Raw genomic sequence first — 20,553 nt, forward strand, 5'->3', positions numbered from 1 at the left:
GTTTTTCAATTGAGTTGTACAGTTTATAGGTCACATTAAAGGTGGGAAAAGTTAGTTCTGAAATTATTTACCTTTGTCTCATTTTTTTACATCACAGAAACCTGACATTTTAACAAGGGTGTGTAGACTTTTTATATCCACTGTACTTTGGTGGGAAGCCAGGTGCACCAGTTTTTACTTTGCAGTGGAAAGTAATCAGCAGAAAGAAGACAAGGTAAAATTACAGTTTGCACAATAGTATAACTGAACACCCTTGACCGTTATAGTGGAGCAGTACTGAAATGCAAAGTACCCACACATCCTACATATTTGTTTTTTAAAAGGGGCCGTATTAAAGTATGGCTCAGAAGGCAAAATGTCCTCATGCTTTTAGAATGATCTAGCCATTTTCTAAACCTCGCTTTACTAATGTTTCTATGTACAGATTTAATAGTGTCGTCCATGAAAAAAAAAAAAAAAAAGATCACTTGACCCTGCATTTGGGATAAGATCATTAACTATTATTCTTTGGTAGGATTGCAGAACAGTACACTATATAACAATCTTGAATCAGGAAGGCTGGCAACTCAGGTGGTCTTTAATAAAAGTACTTTATCAGAGTGCTTTGATGAAGGCTTCATAGCCGAAACATGTCAGCATATAGCCTGTACCTATACCTATATGTAACAAATAAATAAAGTACTTTTATTTAAGAGCACCCGAGTTGCCAGCCTAACTGGTTGAAAAATTTTACCTATGGGACCTGATTGCCCTGGCTAGAGCACTGGATCAAAGTTCATGGACTTCCACTTTAGCAGTAGAACTGGGTTAACAATTTGTCTTTACTATATAACAACCACCCCCCCCCCCCCTTTTTTTTTTTTTTTTTTAATCAGAAGTATAATGTCATACAAATGGTCCATAAATATTGGGACATCGACACAATTCTAATCTTTTTGGCTGTATACACCACCACAATGGATTTGAAATGAAACAGACAAGATGTGTTTTAACTGCAGACTTTCAGCTTTAATTTGAGGGTATTTACATCCAAATCAGGTGAACGGTGTAGGAATTACAACAGTTTGTATATGTGCCTCCCACTTTTTAAGGGACCAAAAGTAATGGGACAGATTAACAATCATCTATCAAACTTTCACTTTTTAATACTTGGTTGCAAATCCTTTGCAGTCAATTACAGCCTGAAGTCTGGAATGCATAGACATCACCAGACGCTGGGTTTCATCCCTGGTGATGCTCTGCCAGGCCTCTACTGCAACTGTCTTCAGTTCCTGCTTGTTCTTGGGGCATTTTCCCTTCAGTTTTGTCTTCAGCAAGTGAAATGCATGCTCAATCGGATTCAGGTCAGGTGATTGACTTGGCCATTGCATAACATTCCACTTCTTTCCCTTAAAAAACTCTGTGGTTGCTTTCGCAGTATGCTTCGGATCATTGTCCATCTGTACTGTGAAGCGCCGTCTAATGAGTTCTGAAGCATTTTGCTGAATATGAGCAGATAATATTGCCCTAAACACTTCAGAATTCATCCTGCTGCTTTTGTCAGCAGTCACATCATCAATAAATACAAGAGAACCAGTTCCATTGGCAGCCATACATGCCCACGCCATGACACTACCACCACCATGCTTCACTGATGAGGTGGTATGCTTTGGATCATGAGCAGTTCCTTTCCTTCTCCATACTCTTCTCATCACTCTGGTACAAGTTGATCTTGGTCTCATCTGTCCATAGAATGTTTTTCCAGAACTGTAAAGGCTTTTTTAGATGTTGTTTAGCAAACTCTAATCTGGCCTTCCTGTTTTTGAGGCTCACCAATGGTTTACATCTTGTGGTGAACCCTCTGTATTCACTCTGGTGAAGTCTTCTCTTGATTGTTGACTTTAACACACATACATCTACCTCCTGGAGAGTGTTCTTGATCTGGCCAACTGTTGTGAAGGATGTTTTCTTCACCAGGGAAAGAAATCTTCGGTCATCCACCACAGTTGTTTTCCGTGGTCTTCCGGGTCTTTTGGTGTTGCTGAGCTCACCGGTGCATTCTTTTTTTTTTTTAAGGATGTTCCAAACAGTTGATTTAGCCACACCTAATGTTTTTGCTATCTCTCTGATGGGTTTGTTTTGTTTTTTCAGCCTAATGATGGCTTGCTTCACTGATAGTGACAGCTCTTTGGATCTCATATTGAGAGTTGACAGCAACAGATTCCAAATGCAAATAGCACACTTGAAATTAACTCTGGACTTTTTATCTGCTCCTTGTAAATGGGATAATGAGGGAATAACGCACACCTGGCCATAAAACAGCTGAGCAGCCAATTGCCCTATTACTTTTGGTCTCTTAAAAAGTGGGAGGCACATATACAAACTGTTGTAATTCCTACACCGTTCACCTGATTTGGATGTAAATACCCTCAAATTAAAGCTGAAAGTCTGCAGTTAAAGCACATCTTGTTCATTTCATTTCAAATCCATTGTGGTGGTGTATAGAGCCAAAAAGATTAGAACTGTGTCGATGTCCCAATATTTATGGACCTGACTGTATATACAGGGGCCCAAAAGAATGTATACACACTGCAAAAGATGTTATCTATGCCCTTGTTTTAAAACCCAAAGTGAATTATGGCAGCAGTGTGTAGTATTATGTTTCCCCTAAAGATGTCAGTAGTCGCACCATTGTTAATGTCATCATGTTACTGGCCATTCATGCTGTTTATGCGGATGAGCTATTTTTCTTCCAGCAAAATGGCGCACCACTTTACTACCACCAAGACGCGAGAGCCTATTTCATTGACATTCTGCCAGGACATTGGATAGGATGTAGAGGTGCTGTTGAGTTAAGAATTAATACCCCTCAATTTTTTTTTTTTTTGTGGGGAAAACTAAAGGATGTGATGTACCATAGAAATCCACCTACACTGACTGGACTATGGGAAGAAATTGAAAAATCATGCAGAGCAATTCCTGTGGAAACTCTAGTCAATGTTATTCATGCAGTAGTTTGCTGAAATCAAAGTGTCTGGATTGTAATGGTGACTACTTTGAGCACCAAATGTGATGGCATAATTCAAATGTGACATACAGCTACCCTTTGATGTTTATATAAATCCAGTAATAACATTTGTATGCATATATCTTTCATGTTGAAGTGTGTGTGTGTGTGTGTGTATATATATATATATATATATATATATATATATATATATATATATATATATATATATATATATATATATATATATATATATATATATATATATACCTCTCTATAGATATAATATCAGTATAAAAATAGGAGTGCAGCGCTAGATAAGTACCATAAATAATAGTGAGATTGTGTATCGTAACAATTAAAAAATTATGAAACTATACAATTATATATAGTATACAACAAGTGCAAGTTGTGCCAATTAAACCTCAATAGAAAAAAAACTTATAAAGTCAAGTGCGACTAATAATGTATAAGTCCATGAAAAATGAATCAAATAGACCAAACATAGCTAAAACACAAAAATTTATGAAAAATTGTGAAAAAAAGAAAGTTCGTGAATAGTGATATCCAGATGGGAAACATTCAATATGAGCCCCAAGTCTGAACTTTCACTGTCAGTTCTGCCTGTCACCTGAGAGTAAAAAGTGGAGGCTTACCAGACAGCCTGCGACCACCCTTATTCAGGGAAGTCAATACAGGCTTAGTTGATCAATCAGGAGACACAGGAACATTGTTGGGATCTCTTTAACTTCCTTCCAAGATAACCGGTCAGTGATGGTAAAGAGCACCTAAACGGCACATTCCCGGGAGACCGTCACTGTTACACTACAAAGTGATTCTCTGTAATGTCAGGTTGGCAGTGGAAAGATTCTCTTCATCTTTTTCAGAGTTAGCAGGTAGTACACAGTCTTTGTGGCCAGGAATTCCTCTCTACCTGGTCCTGAAGCGGAAATGCTGAGAGGGCTCTCCTTGTGGCTGCGTGCTTACTGTTATCTATGTGCCCTCATATCGGGGTTATAGCGTTCAGATGCAGGATAATTTTCAAAGTTTTCTCATTAATAGTTTTTCCACGTACTCACGCACCTAGCGCAATTTTGTTTTCTTTTGTACTTTTTACATTATATATATATATATATATATATATATATATATATATATATATATATATATATATATATATATATATATATATATATATATATATATATATATAAAATGTATGCGCGCCTTTTTTGTGTTACTTTTACTTTCTTTTTCTTTCACGTAAAACAGGTCTTGTTGCCTGTGACTAAACATGCTTTTCAGTTTAAATTCCATATGTTGTTATAGAACGCCCTCTAGTGGTACAATCATAGTAAACACACACACTTTTAAAGTGTAACTAAAGCCAAAACTTTTTTCCATTTGGTTTTGAATAGCTGACACCTGTCAACTCTTATTGCTGTCTGTGCCCCTATTGGGGAGATTCACCCTCTCTATTTGTCCTGTTTACTGTTATCATTGAAAATAGAAGAAAATCCCAAACTTGGGTTGTTAACAGAACAGTAAAGCTGGCCACACATGGATTGAAATCTGGCTAGTTCAGCAAAAACTGGGCGAAGTTTCGATCCATGTTTCGGCAGGCTGCTTGCATAGAAGTAAATCTACTGATCGACTTCTGTACAACCAGCCTATCGTGTTTTTCCCAATCTATAGCCGGCGGCACTGATCTATGTATTCTGATGGCAGGAAAGCCTCCCCACTGTCAGAATACACTGACACAACAGAGGAATTTCTCCATCCACATTGAATGTGTGGATGGGGTAATTGGATCTTCTTTTTTTTTTTAATTCTGTTCAACCCGCTGGTTGAATAAAAAAAAAAAAAAGAATGATGTATGGGCTTCCTAATAGAGGGGAAATCTTCCAATGGGGACAATAGGTCTGATGACACCCTCACTTTTGGAGGGATTTCCTCTCACTTCCTGTTTTGGCTATGGGACAGGAAGTGAGGGGAAATTTCCTCAATGGGGAAAAACAATAATGGAGGTAATAACCCTCCTTTACCAGAATGATGAACAAGTTTTGTCTTAAGTTGCACTTTAAGATTACCGTACAACTGTATGAGGCAGTATAAAGGGCTTAAGCACTTGGCACTTTTATATATACTAGACAACTATGGACTTGCAATAAGAGACACAAGATATTACAGAAAGTATAATACTATGTTAGTCTGTCTTCCTAATCCTTGCCTCACTACCTAATAACTCATTGACCTAAAACAATTAAACAAAATGGTAGTACCTGTGGGCTCTTTCCCTCATCCCTAAAATAAACTGCTAGAATAATGGACTTCTCACTAAACTAGCCTGTAGGTTGGATGTGTAGAAATGTTGTATAAACCTTGTAGGTGAGAACTGTTGTGAGTATTTTCTACATTTCACACACCTTTTTTTCAATGTACAGGGAGCAGATACTGCGAGTAAAAGAAGATGAGAATGTCCCATTTCTTCTGGTCGGTAATAAATCAGATCTGGAGGATAAAAGACAGGTCTCTGTGGAAGAAGCAAAGAGCAGAGCTGATCAGTGGAATGTTAACTACGTAGAAACTTCAGCAAAGACACGAGCCAATGTTGATAAGGTAAATAATCATATGTATCTGCACATCTGTATTTTCTGTACAAGACATCAGTATAACTAACTTGTTGTGACACCAGAATGTGCTGATCAGAAGTCCTGACATCACTTTTCTGCATACTTCAATTTTTTGGGGGATTCCATGCCCTTATTTAGAACATATCTCAATATTATAAACAAGGGGTTTGCAACCAACAGCAGTCGAGGGGTATCGCTCATTATCGGAACTAAAAGCTAAATTCCAGGTTTATAGTCCCTATAAGCCCAAATAAACTATTTTCTACACTAACAGGTGCACTGTCAGCATGCAAAAAGAGTACCTTGTAACAGAGTTTTGGCTGAAGTTAACAAACTTTTTCTCCATGGTTTTGGGTCTGGCTGAGCCATTTTCTTTAATAGTACCACTCCATTTTAAGGCCTCATGCACACTTGGGCTCAAAAACGCATTGCAGGCATTTGACCTTTTTTTTTTTTTTTAATATATTTTTTTCTGCCTCTAAATGCCCCTCCGTGTTATCATGTGTGCCCATACACAAATAGACATTTACAGGAGTTTAGGGGCAGGAGCATTTAGAGGATGAAAAAAAATCACTTGTGCATTCAAGATAAGAGCATTTTGGCTGCACAAACACCAAAATGCGCCTAACACTTGAGTGTTTATTTTTTCATTTTTTGCACACATCTAAAAATCTGAATTTTTGGCCATAAAATGACATTATGTATTTTTTCAAAGTAGAGGCCCTGTAGAATACTGTGATAGATGCAATTGTTTTTATATTGCACGGTATTTGTGCAGCTGTAAGGGCACATTCACACTGCCAGCACCCGGGCATCGGTGGTAAAGCACCGCTATTTTTAGCGGCGCTTTACCGTCGTTTTAGCGCCGCTATTTGTTACAACCGTCCCGCTAGCGGACGAAAAAGGGTTAAAACCGCTGGCAAAGCGCCGCTGCCCATTGATTTTAAATGGGAAGGGGCTGCAAAGAAGCTGCTTGTAGGCCTTTTTGTGATGCCCTGCCAGCGCAGCGCCCCAGTGTGAAAGCACTCGGGCTTTCACACTGGGATTGCAGCTGAAGCTTTTTTTCAGGCGCTATTTTTAGCAGTAAAGTGCCTGAAAAACGCCTCCAGTGTGAAAGGTATCTTAATCAAATGCATATTTTCAAGTAAAAAATATAATAAAATTAATTTTAGTGCAAACGCACAAAATAGAATTACCCTTTTTTAGTAAAATACAAAATATAGGGTTGCATCAAGTAAATAGATACCACACATGTCAAGTATTAAAGTTGCATGCGCCCGTGATATCATGGAAAACCATGATACTCAAAAATCTCCACGGCATATACTAATAGTAAGGTGATACGCCCCTGCTATGGTTACATGCTAAATAGTGCCAATCAACCTAAAAGTAATTATTAAATTGTGGAAATAATAAATAACAAACTTCAGAGCTGCTGCGATGGTGAGAGTCTAATATAACCTAAGTGATTAAATAGCAAAGGATTAAGCGCTGCTCTTACATATACTCCAAAAGCAATGCGTTCAAAATAAATACATTTAAACAATTCATAAATCCTCCATACAAAAAAAGTGATAAAATCTTTCTACAAAAAAGTGACTAGTACAAAAGAAATGTCTCTACCAACAAACTTAATTAATAAAGTCCATTGTGCAGATCAAAGTTCTTGTGCAGAAATATTTCTTAAAGCGGAGTTCTGCTGAAAATAAGTTTTTTAAAAGTCAGCAGCTACAAATACTGCAGCTGCTGACTCTTAAAATATGGACACTTACCTGTCCAGGGCGCCCGCGATGTCCTAACCTGAAGCTGATCTGTCCCTCCGCTCTCGGGTGGAGGCGCCGCCATCTTCAGTAAGGGAATCAGGAAGTGAAGCCTTGTGGCTTCACAGCCTGGTTCCCTACTCCGCATGCGCAAGTCGTGCTGCGCATCCTCACTGGTCCCTGCTGTCTTCTGGGACCTGTGTGTCTCCCAGAAGACAGCAGGGGGGGGGGGGAGGGGCCGGACATGGCGTAGATCACCTGCGGCAATCTGGAAGGGGGGGTTATCCGATCAGCGGAAGTTCCATTTTTGGGTGGAACTCCACTTTAAGGTGCAGATTCCAATCAGTTGTGCTTCCCGCCTGCACTCCCCACTGACCAACTCTCAGAGTCAAGGTAGCATGTCTGTGTCAATATCCTGGTAAAGGATGGATCGCCTTTTGCTTCTCTTGTCTCTTTCAATAATTAAATCAGTTGCAGTGTAGTATGTCATGAACAATCAAGAAATCTCCATAGTGCAGTACCATTACGACTTTATTTTTAAAAAAATTATTTAAAAAGATTACACTCACAATAATAACTTAAATTGTAAGCATGTAATCTAAAATCGGATCGCTACACTGGTGTGCGTTCCAAATGCCGGAATTACGTCACTGTTCGTCCCTGCTTGATGCATTTCGCCCTTTCCACTGGGTGTCTTCAAGTAAATGGATACCACACATGTGAAGTCTTAAAATTGCGTGTGCCCATGATATCATGAAAAACGATGATGCTCAAAAATCTCCGTTGGTGACACTTTAAAAGCCTTACTGCTCATCAGCTTCGAGTTAACCGTGAGCTATGATGCTAGAATTATTGCCAACACTTAAACGTTCCTGGCAACAGCAGGTTACGTTTAACTATTTATTTTATTTATTTATTTTATTTAGTACATTTTTGTATAATTGTTTTTTTTTTTCACTTTTGTTTCTATTGCTATCACAAGGGGTTAACAAATCACACCTTATACCACAAACCACAGCGCAAACAGTACCAAATTAAAGTGCAAATGCTATGCATACACCATAAACTTTGAATACCAAAAACAAACAAATCATAAGATCATGAAAAAGTCCAATGTGAACTGAAAAGCAAGTAGCTAGTGAAAGTTCGTATTGGGACTTCAGAACAGTCCCAAACACAATTTTTCTTCCAAAAGTGCTCCTGTGCAGAAATATTCTAAAGTGCTATAGCAGTGATTGTCAATGTATAATGTACAGGGGGCATCAGCTGTATGCAACAAAGGGCTACAAATTATGTTCAGTATATGTTGAGCTACAGAAGAATGGCAAAAACTTCAGACATACTAGGGAAGTGTCCAGCATCTGACTGAAATCCTGCTGTAGAAGACAGTCTGATGCCCTGTACACACGGCCGGTTTTGCCATCGGAAAAAACTCCAAAGGTTTCTCCGACTGAATTCTGAGGAAATTCCATTCAAGCGGTCTTACCTACACACGGTCAAACCAAAGTCTGACCGTCCAGTGGGTTTGTAGCTGCACTGCAAGGGTTAGCTACTTGTTCCTGGTTAGGGGCTGCAAAAAGCATTTTTATTTGCTTGATTCCCTATTTCCCCAGCAGAAGGAGTTCCCCCATGCTTCAGCAGTGGACTGTCCCTCGGTTCCTGTATGAGTCTTGGTGACATCAGAGGACCATAGACTGCCAGAGTGTGGGGGGGGGGAGAGGCTGCAGGGACCAGTCCAGCAGTCCAGTGGAGCCTGAAGGATCATGTAACTAAAACTGCTTTAAATGAACAGTGTAGTATAGATACAGCCCAACTGCAAGAAAGGATTATTAGGTTTTGGTCTGACCCCTGTTTCTAAGAAGGTCATAGGGCACTTATGATCACCAACAATTGTGCCCTTGTGTTGAGCCTGCATTGATCTATGCAAAAGAGTTGTGAATGAGCCACTGAATTAAAAAAACACACTCGTGATTCCAAAGAGATATATGTTGTAGAGAGACTTGGATGCCAGAAATAGAATTAGTACAGTATGCTGCAGCAAAATGAGTTGTATTTCATTTTGAATTTATGTTTATATCCACGGGGAAAACATGTAAAGTGTTTCATTATTTTCGCTGTGAATTACATTTTTTTTTTTTTTTTTTTCCTTTTAAAAAAGGTATTCTTTGATTTGATGCGAGAAATCCGTGCCCGAAAAATGGAGGACAGCAAAGAAAAGAATGGCAAGAAGAAGAGAAAAAGCTTAGCCAAGAGGATAAGAGAGAGATGCTGCATTTTATAATGAAAACCTGACATCCTCACTTTTTTTTTTTTTTGTTTTTTTTTTGTTTTAATTGATAAGAACCATTTCTTGTTAGCATGCCCTCAGACTGTGGTGTCCAGCTGTCATTTTCATTTTGGAGACATTACATTACACTAAAAAGCATGATTGGGACACTGCACTGGACAGACCACTACAAAACGAAAATCACTAACTACATCACCTAGAAACGAAACCCATCTGGAAGACGTGCTTCGAATTACCTGTATAATGTTCCTGAATGTATATGTTTTGAGAGCGGATGCTGTAGTCTGTGAATACTTAATTTCTGGGGCAGTTATGCTTCTCCATCTTTCTATTCCTACTTTTAAATAGAACAGCAGCACTGATTGACTTTAAAGCTGAACCTGAACTCTGGGCAAATATAAAAACACAATATAATGCTAGGTATCCAACTAGTTTCGGTATCAGAGTTTGATTTGGAATCATTCTCTTGTACAGCAGTACACAGACCTGGAAAAAGAAGCCCAGTACGTGAAGCCAATAGGGTTCTGCTGACAGAAGGACAGAGGAGAGTGATCACCTTATCAGTTTGTTGCTTCTCTTATGCTGTCTAATCAGGGCTGGGGCACATAGGTGACCAAGCTGTATTGCTTAACCATAGTAGAAAAGAGCCAGGTCACAGCCTGGCTGTGCTATGTGACATCTCAGTGTAAATCTTAAGACTGGCTGGACAAAATCACAAATCCTTAGGCAGGTGAAACCACTACCAGATATGTATTTCAACTGCATACCATGCTGTCTGTCTGTAGTCCAGCTTTATTGCAGGTTCAGTGTAATTTTATTGGCTAAAACAACATAAACTACTCATATATTTTGCTTGCTTTTACACAGAGCTTTATTCATACAAAGGTGTCTCAAAATATCTGCCTAATTAACTTCCAGTTGTAGGTTCATATGGATTTGATTGGATAGCTACTTATAGCCCCCATGTACTAGTAGAGGGACCCCCTCCCTCTTCTACAGGTCCCTGTAAACACATTTTCTAAAATATAAAGATGATGATAGAACTACATTACATTACAACTTAATGTTTGGCTAACAGGACAGATTTGGTCTGCATATGATCTCTAAACCTGTAGTTCCCTAATCACAGAATAGAGTTGGAAGGACACCTTCCTGTTGCTGCTTCAGTTCAGAAGTGGCTTTAATATATGAATTTATAATTGGGGAGAAGCACTTTAAACGTGTGCCTGTCATTGTAGAAGAATGGGGCTGATACTGCTGACTAAAATGAAAGTTGTCGGGCTATTTTGAGCCATTGGTTTCAGTACTTTGAATCGCTGATTCAGTACAAGTATGCAGATCACAGTCAGAAAGAAAATATAAAATGTTATCTGCATGTTTGTTTTACATCAGGGGCTTGAAGTATTGAGACAAGAGGGCCACTGTGACAACCAGGGAATTAGCATTTTCAATAAGGAAGGTGGGCTTCAACTGCAATCTTTCTCTCATGACCGTTTTTTTTTTTTTGCATCCAATTGAACTTTGAGTTTAAAGCCAAACTCCAGGTTTACTTTCCTTTTAAATAGTTTGTTTGGGCCAAGCTGCCGCAAACAGACAAATTCCTTTCTGAATTAGCAGCAGCTACATACACTATACAGCGCTGTGTACGTCAGGAGATCGGCTGCCAGAACAAAATTGTGACATCATATGCCTGCCTCACCACCTTAGCCAATCAGAAGAGGCCCTTTATTGTCAAAATACAAGGCTTCCTGTGAATGGCTGAGTGGGGCTCAGGCCTATTCGACTTTGTTCTGGCTGGAAGTTCCCGCACCACTGGTGAAACACAGCGCTGTATACTGTAAGTAGCTGATACTACATACAATGTATACAGCGCGCGCAACTATTAATGAAGGAAACCGTTTTTTTTGGTCCAGCCTGGTCCAAATTAAATATTTAAAGGAAAAATAAACATGGAGTTAGGCTCTAAATCCACCAAATGCATTCCAGGCACATCAGAACAAAAGGTGTTCAAAGGTGTAGAGTTTATTTTTTCACAAAGCATCCACAATAGAAAAGCCTGTATCCTGCCAGCATCCTGCAGAGAAGCAAGGAGCCCACTCTGCAGAGGTCTGACATGCCACCTGCTGAATGAGACCTTTAGTCTTGCAATCAGCATAGATCAGGGATCTCCAAACTACGGCCCTCCAGCTGTTGCAGAACTACACGTCCCATGTGGCATTGTAAAACTCTGACATTCACAGACATTACTACGCATGATGGGAATTGTAAACAACTAGAGGGCCAAAGTTTGTAGGCCCCTGGCATAGATCATTCTCCTTGCTAATTGGCGAATATTAGCCCTGACTCAGCAGGGGGTGTCAGACCAGTGTAGAGGGACCACTGTTTCCAACCATAGAGCAAAGGTCTGACTCTGCAGCATTGCTGGCAGGGTACATACTTTTCCACTTAAGCTGCATCTGCTTTCTAAAGAAACTCCACTGAAAGACTTTGCACATCTTTTGTACTGAGGCACTTCGAATGTATTTAGTTGTAACTGAAAGTTTTGAGGCTTTAATCTGCTTTGTAATGGACCTATATCTACACAAAATGAAGGTAAAGTCTTGTGAGCCGGTTTGTCATTTGTGCTCAGACCAATAATTTTACTCTTTGCTCATGCCTGAAGTTGTAAAATGAAAGTATGTCAGTTCAGCCCACAATGCTTTAACCACCATAGTGTATGCAGGTGTCTGCTAGTGAAAGACAAGTAATCTCTTTCTTGAGTTTATCTTGTGTGTGTTGCTGCATGACCCAAATGATGTGTCATTCTCAAGGTCTTGAGTACATTTTCTAGAACATATTTTTGTAGTTTGGTAAACGTCTCACTAGTTTTCATCTATACATGCGATTCAGATGAATGGAAAATTAGAACTGCGTACGTTTATATTCTGAAATTATAGAAGGACCTTTGTGTATTTTTGCTTGTGTACCTGACACATAAAATATCCTTTGTAAAATGTTAAAAAGCCTATTTATAAAATAGCACTTAGAATACAAGTCAAATTTGGGTGAGTGAGCCATTGACACAATGGATTGTGTAATATGGGCCTGTTCACAAGAATCATGTGACTTGCAAAGTAGTCATGTATCCCAGAAACATATGAAGGATGCATGAAATGTGTATTTGGAGGTTTGAGAGGATGTAAAAGCAAATAAAGTGTTTGCTGCCATCATTGCAGAAAAGCCGGCAATTCTTCAGGACACCTTTTCATTTGGGAACAAAAGTTCATGTTATTGAGAATAATACATGAACCTTCTATGATAAACCAAGGACCAATGTTCATTGACTCTTAGTAACCAATTAATATTTTTTATTGGTACTCCCTTTAAAGTGTAATGATGCGTACACACGAGCGGACTTTCCGGCAGACTTGGTGCGGTGGACCGGACTCCGTCGGACAATTCGATCGCGTGTAGGCTCCAGCGGACTTTTTTTTCCCAAAAAGTCTGACGGACCTAGAAATAAAACATGTTTTCAAATCTTTCTGACGGACTCGAGTCCGGTCGAAAAATCCGCTCGTCTGTATGCTAGTCCGACGGACTAAAACCGACGCTAGGGCAGCTACTGGCTATCAACTTCCTTATTTTAGTCCGGTCGTACGTCATCACGTACGAATCCGTCGGACTTTGGTGTGATCGTGTGTGTCCAAGTCCGTTCGTTTGAAAGTCCGGCGGACCTATGCTACAAAGTCCGACGAAATGTCCGCTCGTTTGTACGCGTCATTAGCTCCACTTTTCCCAAAAAATGCCTTCTGCTCTCCTACCCCTTCACCAGACCAACCCCCACCCCCCCACCCCTACCGGGGGGGGCGCTTACCTCCTGTGTGATTCGCTAGCACTGCTCATGCAACTGGTGCAGTGGTCTGGGGACTTAGAAGCCCCATTCTTATTCCATGTCTTTCCTTTAGGCCTTCTGGGACAGATCAGACCATTTCTGATTGGTCAAGTGCTGGCACATGAGCAGTTTGACCAATCTGATACTCTCTAATTTTTCCTATGAAAAGAGAAGGAAGGAGAGTGGGCCTGTCAAATCTCTGGACTGTTTCACTGGCTGTGTGGGCAGTGACAGCTAATGACTCACAGAGGTAAGTGTAGGGCAGACTGGAGGAGGGTGTAGGGTGTTGATCCACCTTTTCATTTATCTGTTAAAGATGAACTTGCACTTTAAAGTAATTGAAACAGGTTGACTTTCTACACACAATTACACTGTTATGAACTTCTTGTCTAAGAGATGGTTCACACAACATAGCACATAATGCATGTACGATATGAACGTGTGCTGCAATGCATTGTTACATTGCACTGCCCACTTTTTTTTTTTTTTACTTTTATATTGATTCTATGTGCTGCAGCTCACGGTGATGCATTACAGGATGTCGATATGCGCTGCACAGCACAAAAACTGCTGATTTTATGTGCTGCAGTGTACTATACCATGTCGAAATGTGCTGTGCTGCACTGCTGCACGAAAATAAAACATCCTTTTTTTTTATTTATGTGCACATCAATACAGTGTGGGTGTTAGACCTCTGTAAAGAGACCACTGCTTCCACACAGAGAGCCTTCCACACATTCTGCTGTTGCTGCAAACGAAATGCACAGGACATAAGGCGAATTACCAGGTTTCTGCATTGGGTAGTGCAACCCAGCGGGGCTGGTGTGAATAAGACCTAACTGCTGAAGATATTTTTCATGTGTTCCTCTGATGATCAGTACATTTCTCTCCTGCTCTCTAGAAATGTACACTCCAAGCTAGCAGAATAGATGTTCTATCAATTTTCCTAGCAAATTGGTAGTGTAAGTAATTACTGGTCTTGAGCATTGTGATTGGACAAAATGTTGCTGACAGGCTCAGTGCTATGTAAATGCTGACTTTTTCTTGGTGTTCTTTCAGCTGCTGCTTCTGCTGAGTGAAATAACACACTAGAAGGTTTTCTTGTTTTACCATACCAAAGCACTTTCCAAACAGATTGTGCTGGTCCTGAAGGGCTGATAGCTACACCTTTGGGCATAAAGAGGTTAAATAAAGCCCATAATGGTGATGAACGTCTAACAAATTAGGTTCTGTCTGTCTGCTTGTAATTTTTTTTATATCTGGCTTCACTGTTTACAAGTTATTATAAGCAGAGTGTTATTTTTTAGTCACTAATTATTTAGAAATAATCTTAGGCTGGCCATACCCTCTTCGAGGAATCGAAAAAACATCTAACAGATTTCTCCATCTGCATTATACAGCATGGATGCGATAAGCAAATCTCCTGCTGCGTCTATTGTATTCTGACAGTCGCTGTCGGCTGTTAGAATACCCAAACGGTGGCTGGGTCTGATTGGATACAGTTGCTGTTTGTACAAAAAATTTCCGCCCGGCTCCTTCGGGGCCACCCATGGGGTAAATTTTAGCTGGTTCATCAGGAACCGGCTAAAGTTTGCATAGTGTATGGCCAGCTTTACACCCTTTACCTATCTTGCATTGTTTTACATGGCGCTTGCCTCAACAGGGCAAGACCATTTGTGTGTCTGTTGCACAAGATCTTGTCATCTGCAAATAAAAAATAAATGTAGGTGTAGTACCAACAGCCTTATTTTTGAATAATGTTTGGTATCCTTGTCGAGAACAACATAGTAGCTAATTGCTGTATAAGAGTAGCTTAGTTAGCAAGCTAATTATTAATAAACAGTGTGCTAATAGAGCAAGATATTTATGGTCTTGGCTCCATGGAACTCTGCCTTCAGCAACCTGTAGGTCTTTGGCTGTTATTTTACAGAAAAGACTGTTAGCTGCTCTTGGAGGTTTCCAGAAGATGTACAAGGTTTAACTTTGGCTGAAAGCTGCAGGTCTCCTACTGTGATTGTAATGTATTTTATGACTTTTTTTATTGGATTTATTACATATTTAATACCAGGAAGGAGCTTTTACCAAATCCATCGTGGATACAGCTAAGTAGCAAATCTCACTCTTAATACTAAAACACTACTTTCAAGTCTGCACGTTCAGCACTTACATGCATCCAGTATATGTCAAAGGTCTGGATCCTTTCCACTATTGAATCTTATTAAAAGCTATTACAATAAGTTACTATTACAACGTAAATAGCAAAAAAAGCTGTAATTTAGATACTGCTTATATCGGGGTTGGACAAAGTATTGTAGAACTTAGATGTCAGAAGGACAAGCGCTTCTGCTGTGACCGACAGACAACACTAAAAAAAAAGAAATGCGTAAAAATCTGAATTTTTTTCTTAGGAACACTGGCTGGCTCCTAGGATTTGTCCAACTCTGTTTTTTTTTATGTCTGTTTCTCGGCACTGGTTTGGTCAAAATATTGTGTGTGACCTCCGATTTAACCTTTATTTCCTGTCGGTCTGGTCAGATTTGGTTTTGGTCTTAGTGATTTGCCTGTCCATCATCTTTTGATGACATTTCCTTTCCACAATTTTTGATGATAAGGCTACTGATTTTGCAGCTGGCAACTAGCAAAAAATGTTGAAGATACCTTTTCCAAGAGATGGAAATTTGCTGTGAATTTGTCGTGTGATCATAAGCCAAGAAACACTGAACCTTATGATTGTTAACTGTATGTAAATGTCAATTTCTCTGACCATATATCATTCAGATACCATGTCCAAACTACATAACATTAAATTTGGAGGTCATTGTGGGCCTCAACTTATTTACTGTGATTGTTCCTATGTTAACTAAAGTTTCTGACCACTAATGCTTTGAAGTGCACATGGTACCTGGGCACAGTGGAGCCAACCATTTTGTAAAATGTTCCAACACTGATAAGAATGCAGCTTATCAGATGGTGTCCCGTATATATTGCTCATAATGTTCCTAATGGTGAGCTGTATTGTCATCAGTTTTGGTTCAGCCCACAAAATGCCCTCCTCCCCATTGTGTGTAGACAAAATGTGTATTTTAAATTGCTTTGCAGCTGTTGTGCTGGGTTCTGTGGTATTATGAAGCTACTAGTTTCAGTTAACAATGTACAGGCTGATTCCACTACCCAGTTTTATATTTTGCCATTTGCTCCATTTCAAGATAAATAAACTTCTGTTTTGTAATTTTGGATTAGCAGTATTTATTTTTTTCTTCTCAAAAATGGTCTTCTAAAACATAAAACATTACACAAACTGATCCAACGCTAAGTGCTACTAAGATGAGTCCAATGTGATGTAGGCACTAAAACTATAATAAAGTCTGCAATGAGATGTATAGTTTAAACAATTATGAAATTAGAGACCTAGTAAATTGCTCCACAACACAGGTGATCTACATGATCACATGTCCCTGCCCAAAGATATATATATAGGTAAAACAAAAAGACCCCTGAAAGTCAGAATAGGCGAGCACCTCTGGGAATTTAATGAGAAAGATCCTGAGAAACCACTGGCAAAAAACTTCTCTTCGTGCCACGGTGGGAACCCAGAGGGCATGAAGGTGAAAGGGATCTATACCCTTAAATTACCAACAAGAAGGGGGGACTTCAACCGTATATTGCACCAGAAAGAAAAATGGTGAATATACAGGTTGAAGTTCCTCACACCGGTGGGGCTCAATACTGAATTGAATCTCCAGGTATTTCTGTAAAATTGAGACATCAATTATCCTTACCCCTGATCCAGAACCCCTCCTCTTTAAAAGACACCTAAAATATATAAATGTCACAGTAGTGTCTTAATTCTCTCCTTTCTAGTTGTACTTTATAGTTAGATTAAAGGGGTTGTAAAGGTATTTTTTTTTTAAATAAACATGTTATACTTCCCTCCACTGTGCAGCTCGTTTTGCACAGAGTGGCCCCGAACCTGGTCTTCTGGGGTCCCTCGGTGGCTATCTCAGCTCCTCCCCACAAGAACTAAACACCTTCATGCGAGCTCTCTCGCATGGTGTTTAGTTCTTGCGGGCGCGCTCCCGTGATACAGTCGGTGGCTATAGCTATATCACTTGGCCCCGCCCCCGGTGCTCCGCGTCATTGGATGTGATTGACAGCAGCATGAGCCAATGGCTGTGCTGCTTTCAATCCACTCTAGCCAATCAACGGCCAGGCTGAGCAGCGAAGAGAAAATCAGGGGGCAAGTGCAGCAGGTGAACGGGCTCAGGTAAGTAAAATGGGGGGGCCGGTATTGTCGGATGTTTTTTCACCTTAATGCATAGCATTCATTAAGGTGAAAAAAAACGTGAACCTTTACAACCCCTTTAAGTTACCTTTATGACGTTGATTCAGGGTATGGTTCTACCCCTTTAATTGTTATTCCCATCTTCCCTCAAGCCCTCTCCCCTCCCCCTCTTTGGAAGATTGTCATGCCATCACACGATTATACTATATATTTACTTAAGGTCTTTTAGAGCAGATTTTTGGGTTCTAACTTCTGTATTAGTATAGTTCGTTTTACTTTCCTTCTGTTTCTCCCCCCCTTTTTAAGCTATATTAATCCCATCCGACATAGTAAATTAAATTTGACATTTGAAAAAGTCCTGGGAAGAATACGGAAGGCAATATGGAATGAACTCTGGACAGCACATATAATGTCCCTTTTAATGTTTTTTTAGATGGGGGGCACCTGTGGAAAGAAAAACACTGCTTAAAAGGGCCATAGGCTAACCATCCAATCAACGTCCAGATGAAGCTACGCTACTTCCTTAGTGAAACGCGTTGACGTCCTCAACACCCGTGATGCCGCAAACAGCATCCCCACGTGTGTGGATCTTAAATCTTGCCAACAGCATCTCTGCGTGTGTGGGTTTTGGAGTCCCGCACAGACCTACTGCCCATTATAGCTTTGCCATACCGTGTGTTTTCAACCCCCCCCCCCCCCCCCCCGATGATATTTAATCCAGCGCCAAAGCACGGAGGGATGAGGGTTTAAGTGATCACCGCCAATAATCTAGTGCACTCCATTATTGTCCAACACAGTGCACACCTTTTAAGTCTTCATGCAGCATCCCATTCATGGCATGGATCATCATCTTCCCACACCTTTCATAGCATGCACAGTATACCATCATTAATTGATGCAACTCAATTCAAATGTACACTACTTTGATTTAAGGCCCCCAAGTTTTCTACATCCCTGGGTTAATGCACAGGCCTGATGTCTGCTCATAGTAATAGAAACGAAGGATAGTCAGGAAACACCTAATTGATAAATGTGTCCTTTAGGTTAGATATGTCTGATTGACTAGTACTAAATAAACAATACAAATAGACCTAATAAGGACACTATACCTAATTAGAAAAGAGTTTCAATTTCACAAGAAGGCCGGTTCCTCTGAAACTGTTATATGCATATAGAAAAGAAAGACCATAGCGTCCAAGAAAAAGGTTTCTTCAATGAGGAACACACAGGTATTAAGAAATTACAAATTGAATCTTTATTAAAGACAATCCACCCATATAAATATTATACAAACATAAACCTCCACCATAAAATGTAAAGAATCGTAAGTTATACTGATAACAGACACACCACTCGCAACCTCCTTTTGCACTCAGACTCCCCCAGGTAGCCAGCTACCATTGAAATCACACTTTTCCATTGGGTGTAATCAAGCAATAGAAGGCCAGAAAATATAAATGAAATCCTCGGTAAGTAGCAGACTCTGTACAGAGTAATTGATGGCTGACCGGCCAGTGAAACGTATAGTAATGCGGATTGTAAAAAAAAAGGTAAAGAGCAGCGGGACACTCAGCAGATTAGTTCCTTGGAAAATGAATCAGCTGACAATCGGGTTGTAAAACACAAGGACATGTAGGAGATCTGTGTATATCAGTAGAAAAACGCCACATCAGGCTTAGCAGATAAATGACACCAACACATACCTTCGCCAAGTGCCTGTAGAGAGCTGTAGGTGTATGTAACCGATGAGCTTACCACAACTGATGTATGGAGATATAGATGAATGAATCAAAAGTCACCAATGATGGGGAGTCCCAGGAAGTTCAGAAAAGAACAGTAATTTCCGTTGTTTGTTCTCCAGCATAAGTGGGTTCTTAAGCTCAGAAAGGTCTAGCCGGGGCGTATGTTAACACTTCTCTGAGTCCTGCACACTTTGCACTATAAACGCTTCCCGTTAAAACGCCAGGTACTTCGGCCGTACAGCGCTGGGAGCGGAGCCCGTGTGAATGTGGTCAAGGCTGAAGCTTGATGGTCTACGGCTGTGCACAGTTCTCCAAGGTCTGCTCATAGCCATATTGGTTCAATACCAGGGAACAATTACGCAATTGTATGACATCACGTATGTGCATTGTTGAAAAGGTGTCCGGACGTCTATTGTTTTAAACAGTTTTGTATTGTTGTATGGCATTTTGATGTTGTACCTTCCTGGGTATTGATATATTCCAGATGATACTGCGAAGCTACAATCCAAGCTAATTATAGAACAATGTTTCTTTTTAAGCTTGTTAATAAATTTATATTTTGTTTAAACACATCCCAGAACTACCCTTTTGTTACCATTAGTAACTGCTATGATTTCCCAGTGATCCTTACTAGGATTTCTTCCCTCTCCTTTTTTTGTATGCTGTTAAGTGTTATGGTGACCACACCTATGTGGTGAGCGGTAGTGGATCTTGACATACCCATATTTTTTTGCTTTGTTAGCTCTAGCTGCTATTCATGGAACCACCTGGAGTCGTGGGGATTGATACTATGAAGTAAGGTTCACACATATGCAGGTTGTGATTAGTGCGTATCTGGTGCATTTTTTTTTTACACGTGTTTTGCTTTTTTCATTTTTGGGATGTGTCTGTTGTAAAGTGGGACAAACAGCAAGTCTATAGAATCAAGAACACAAGGCCCCGGTTGAAAACACACAGATGTGAACATGACCCTTTGGAAATCATATTAACCA

General features: G+C 39.9%; 1 protein-coding gene across 1 annotated transcript in view; it reads left to right on the forward strand.

Annotated features, from left to right (window-relative positions):
- RALA (RAS like proto-oncogene A) overlaps nucleotides 1-16,766 on the forward strand; it is a 111,736-nt gene extending 94,970 nt beyond the window's left edge. The window contains exons 4-5 of the mRNA XM_073630526.1: nucleotides 5,431-5,605; nucleotides 9,538-16,766. Of these exons, the coding sequence (XP_073486627.1) occupies nucleotides 5,431-5,605; nucleotides 9,538-9,660 (298 nt within the window). The 3' untranslated portion in view covers nucleotides 9,661-16,766. The remainder of the gene's footprint in view (nucleotides 1-5,430; nucleotides 5,606-9,537) is intronic.
- Nucleotides 16,767-20,553: the final 3,787 nt, after the last annotated feature.

The sequence above is a fragment of the Aquarana catesbeiana genome, linkage group LG05 (assembly GCF_042186555.1).
Source record: "Aquarana catesbeiana isolate 2022-GZ linkage group LG05, ASM4218655v1, whole genome shotgun sequence".
Taxonomy (NCBI): Eukaryota; Metazoa; Chordata; class Amphibia; order Anura; family Ranidae; genus Aquarana; species Aquarana catesbeiana.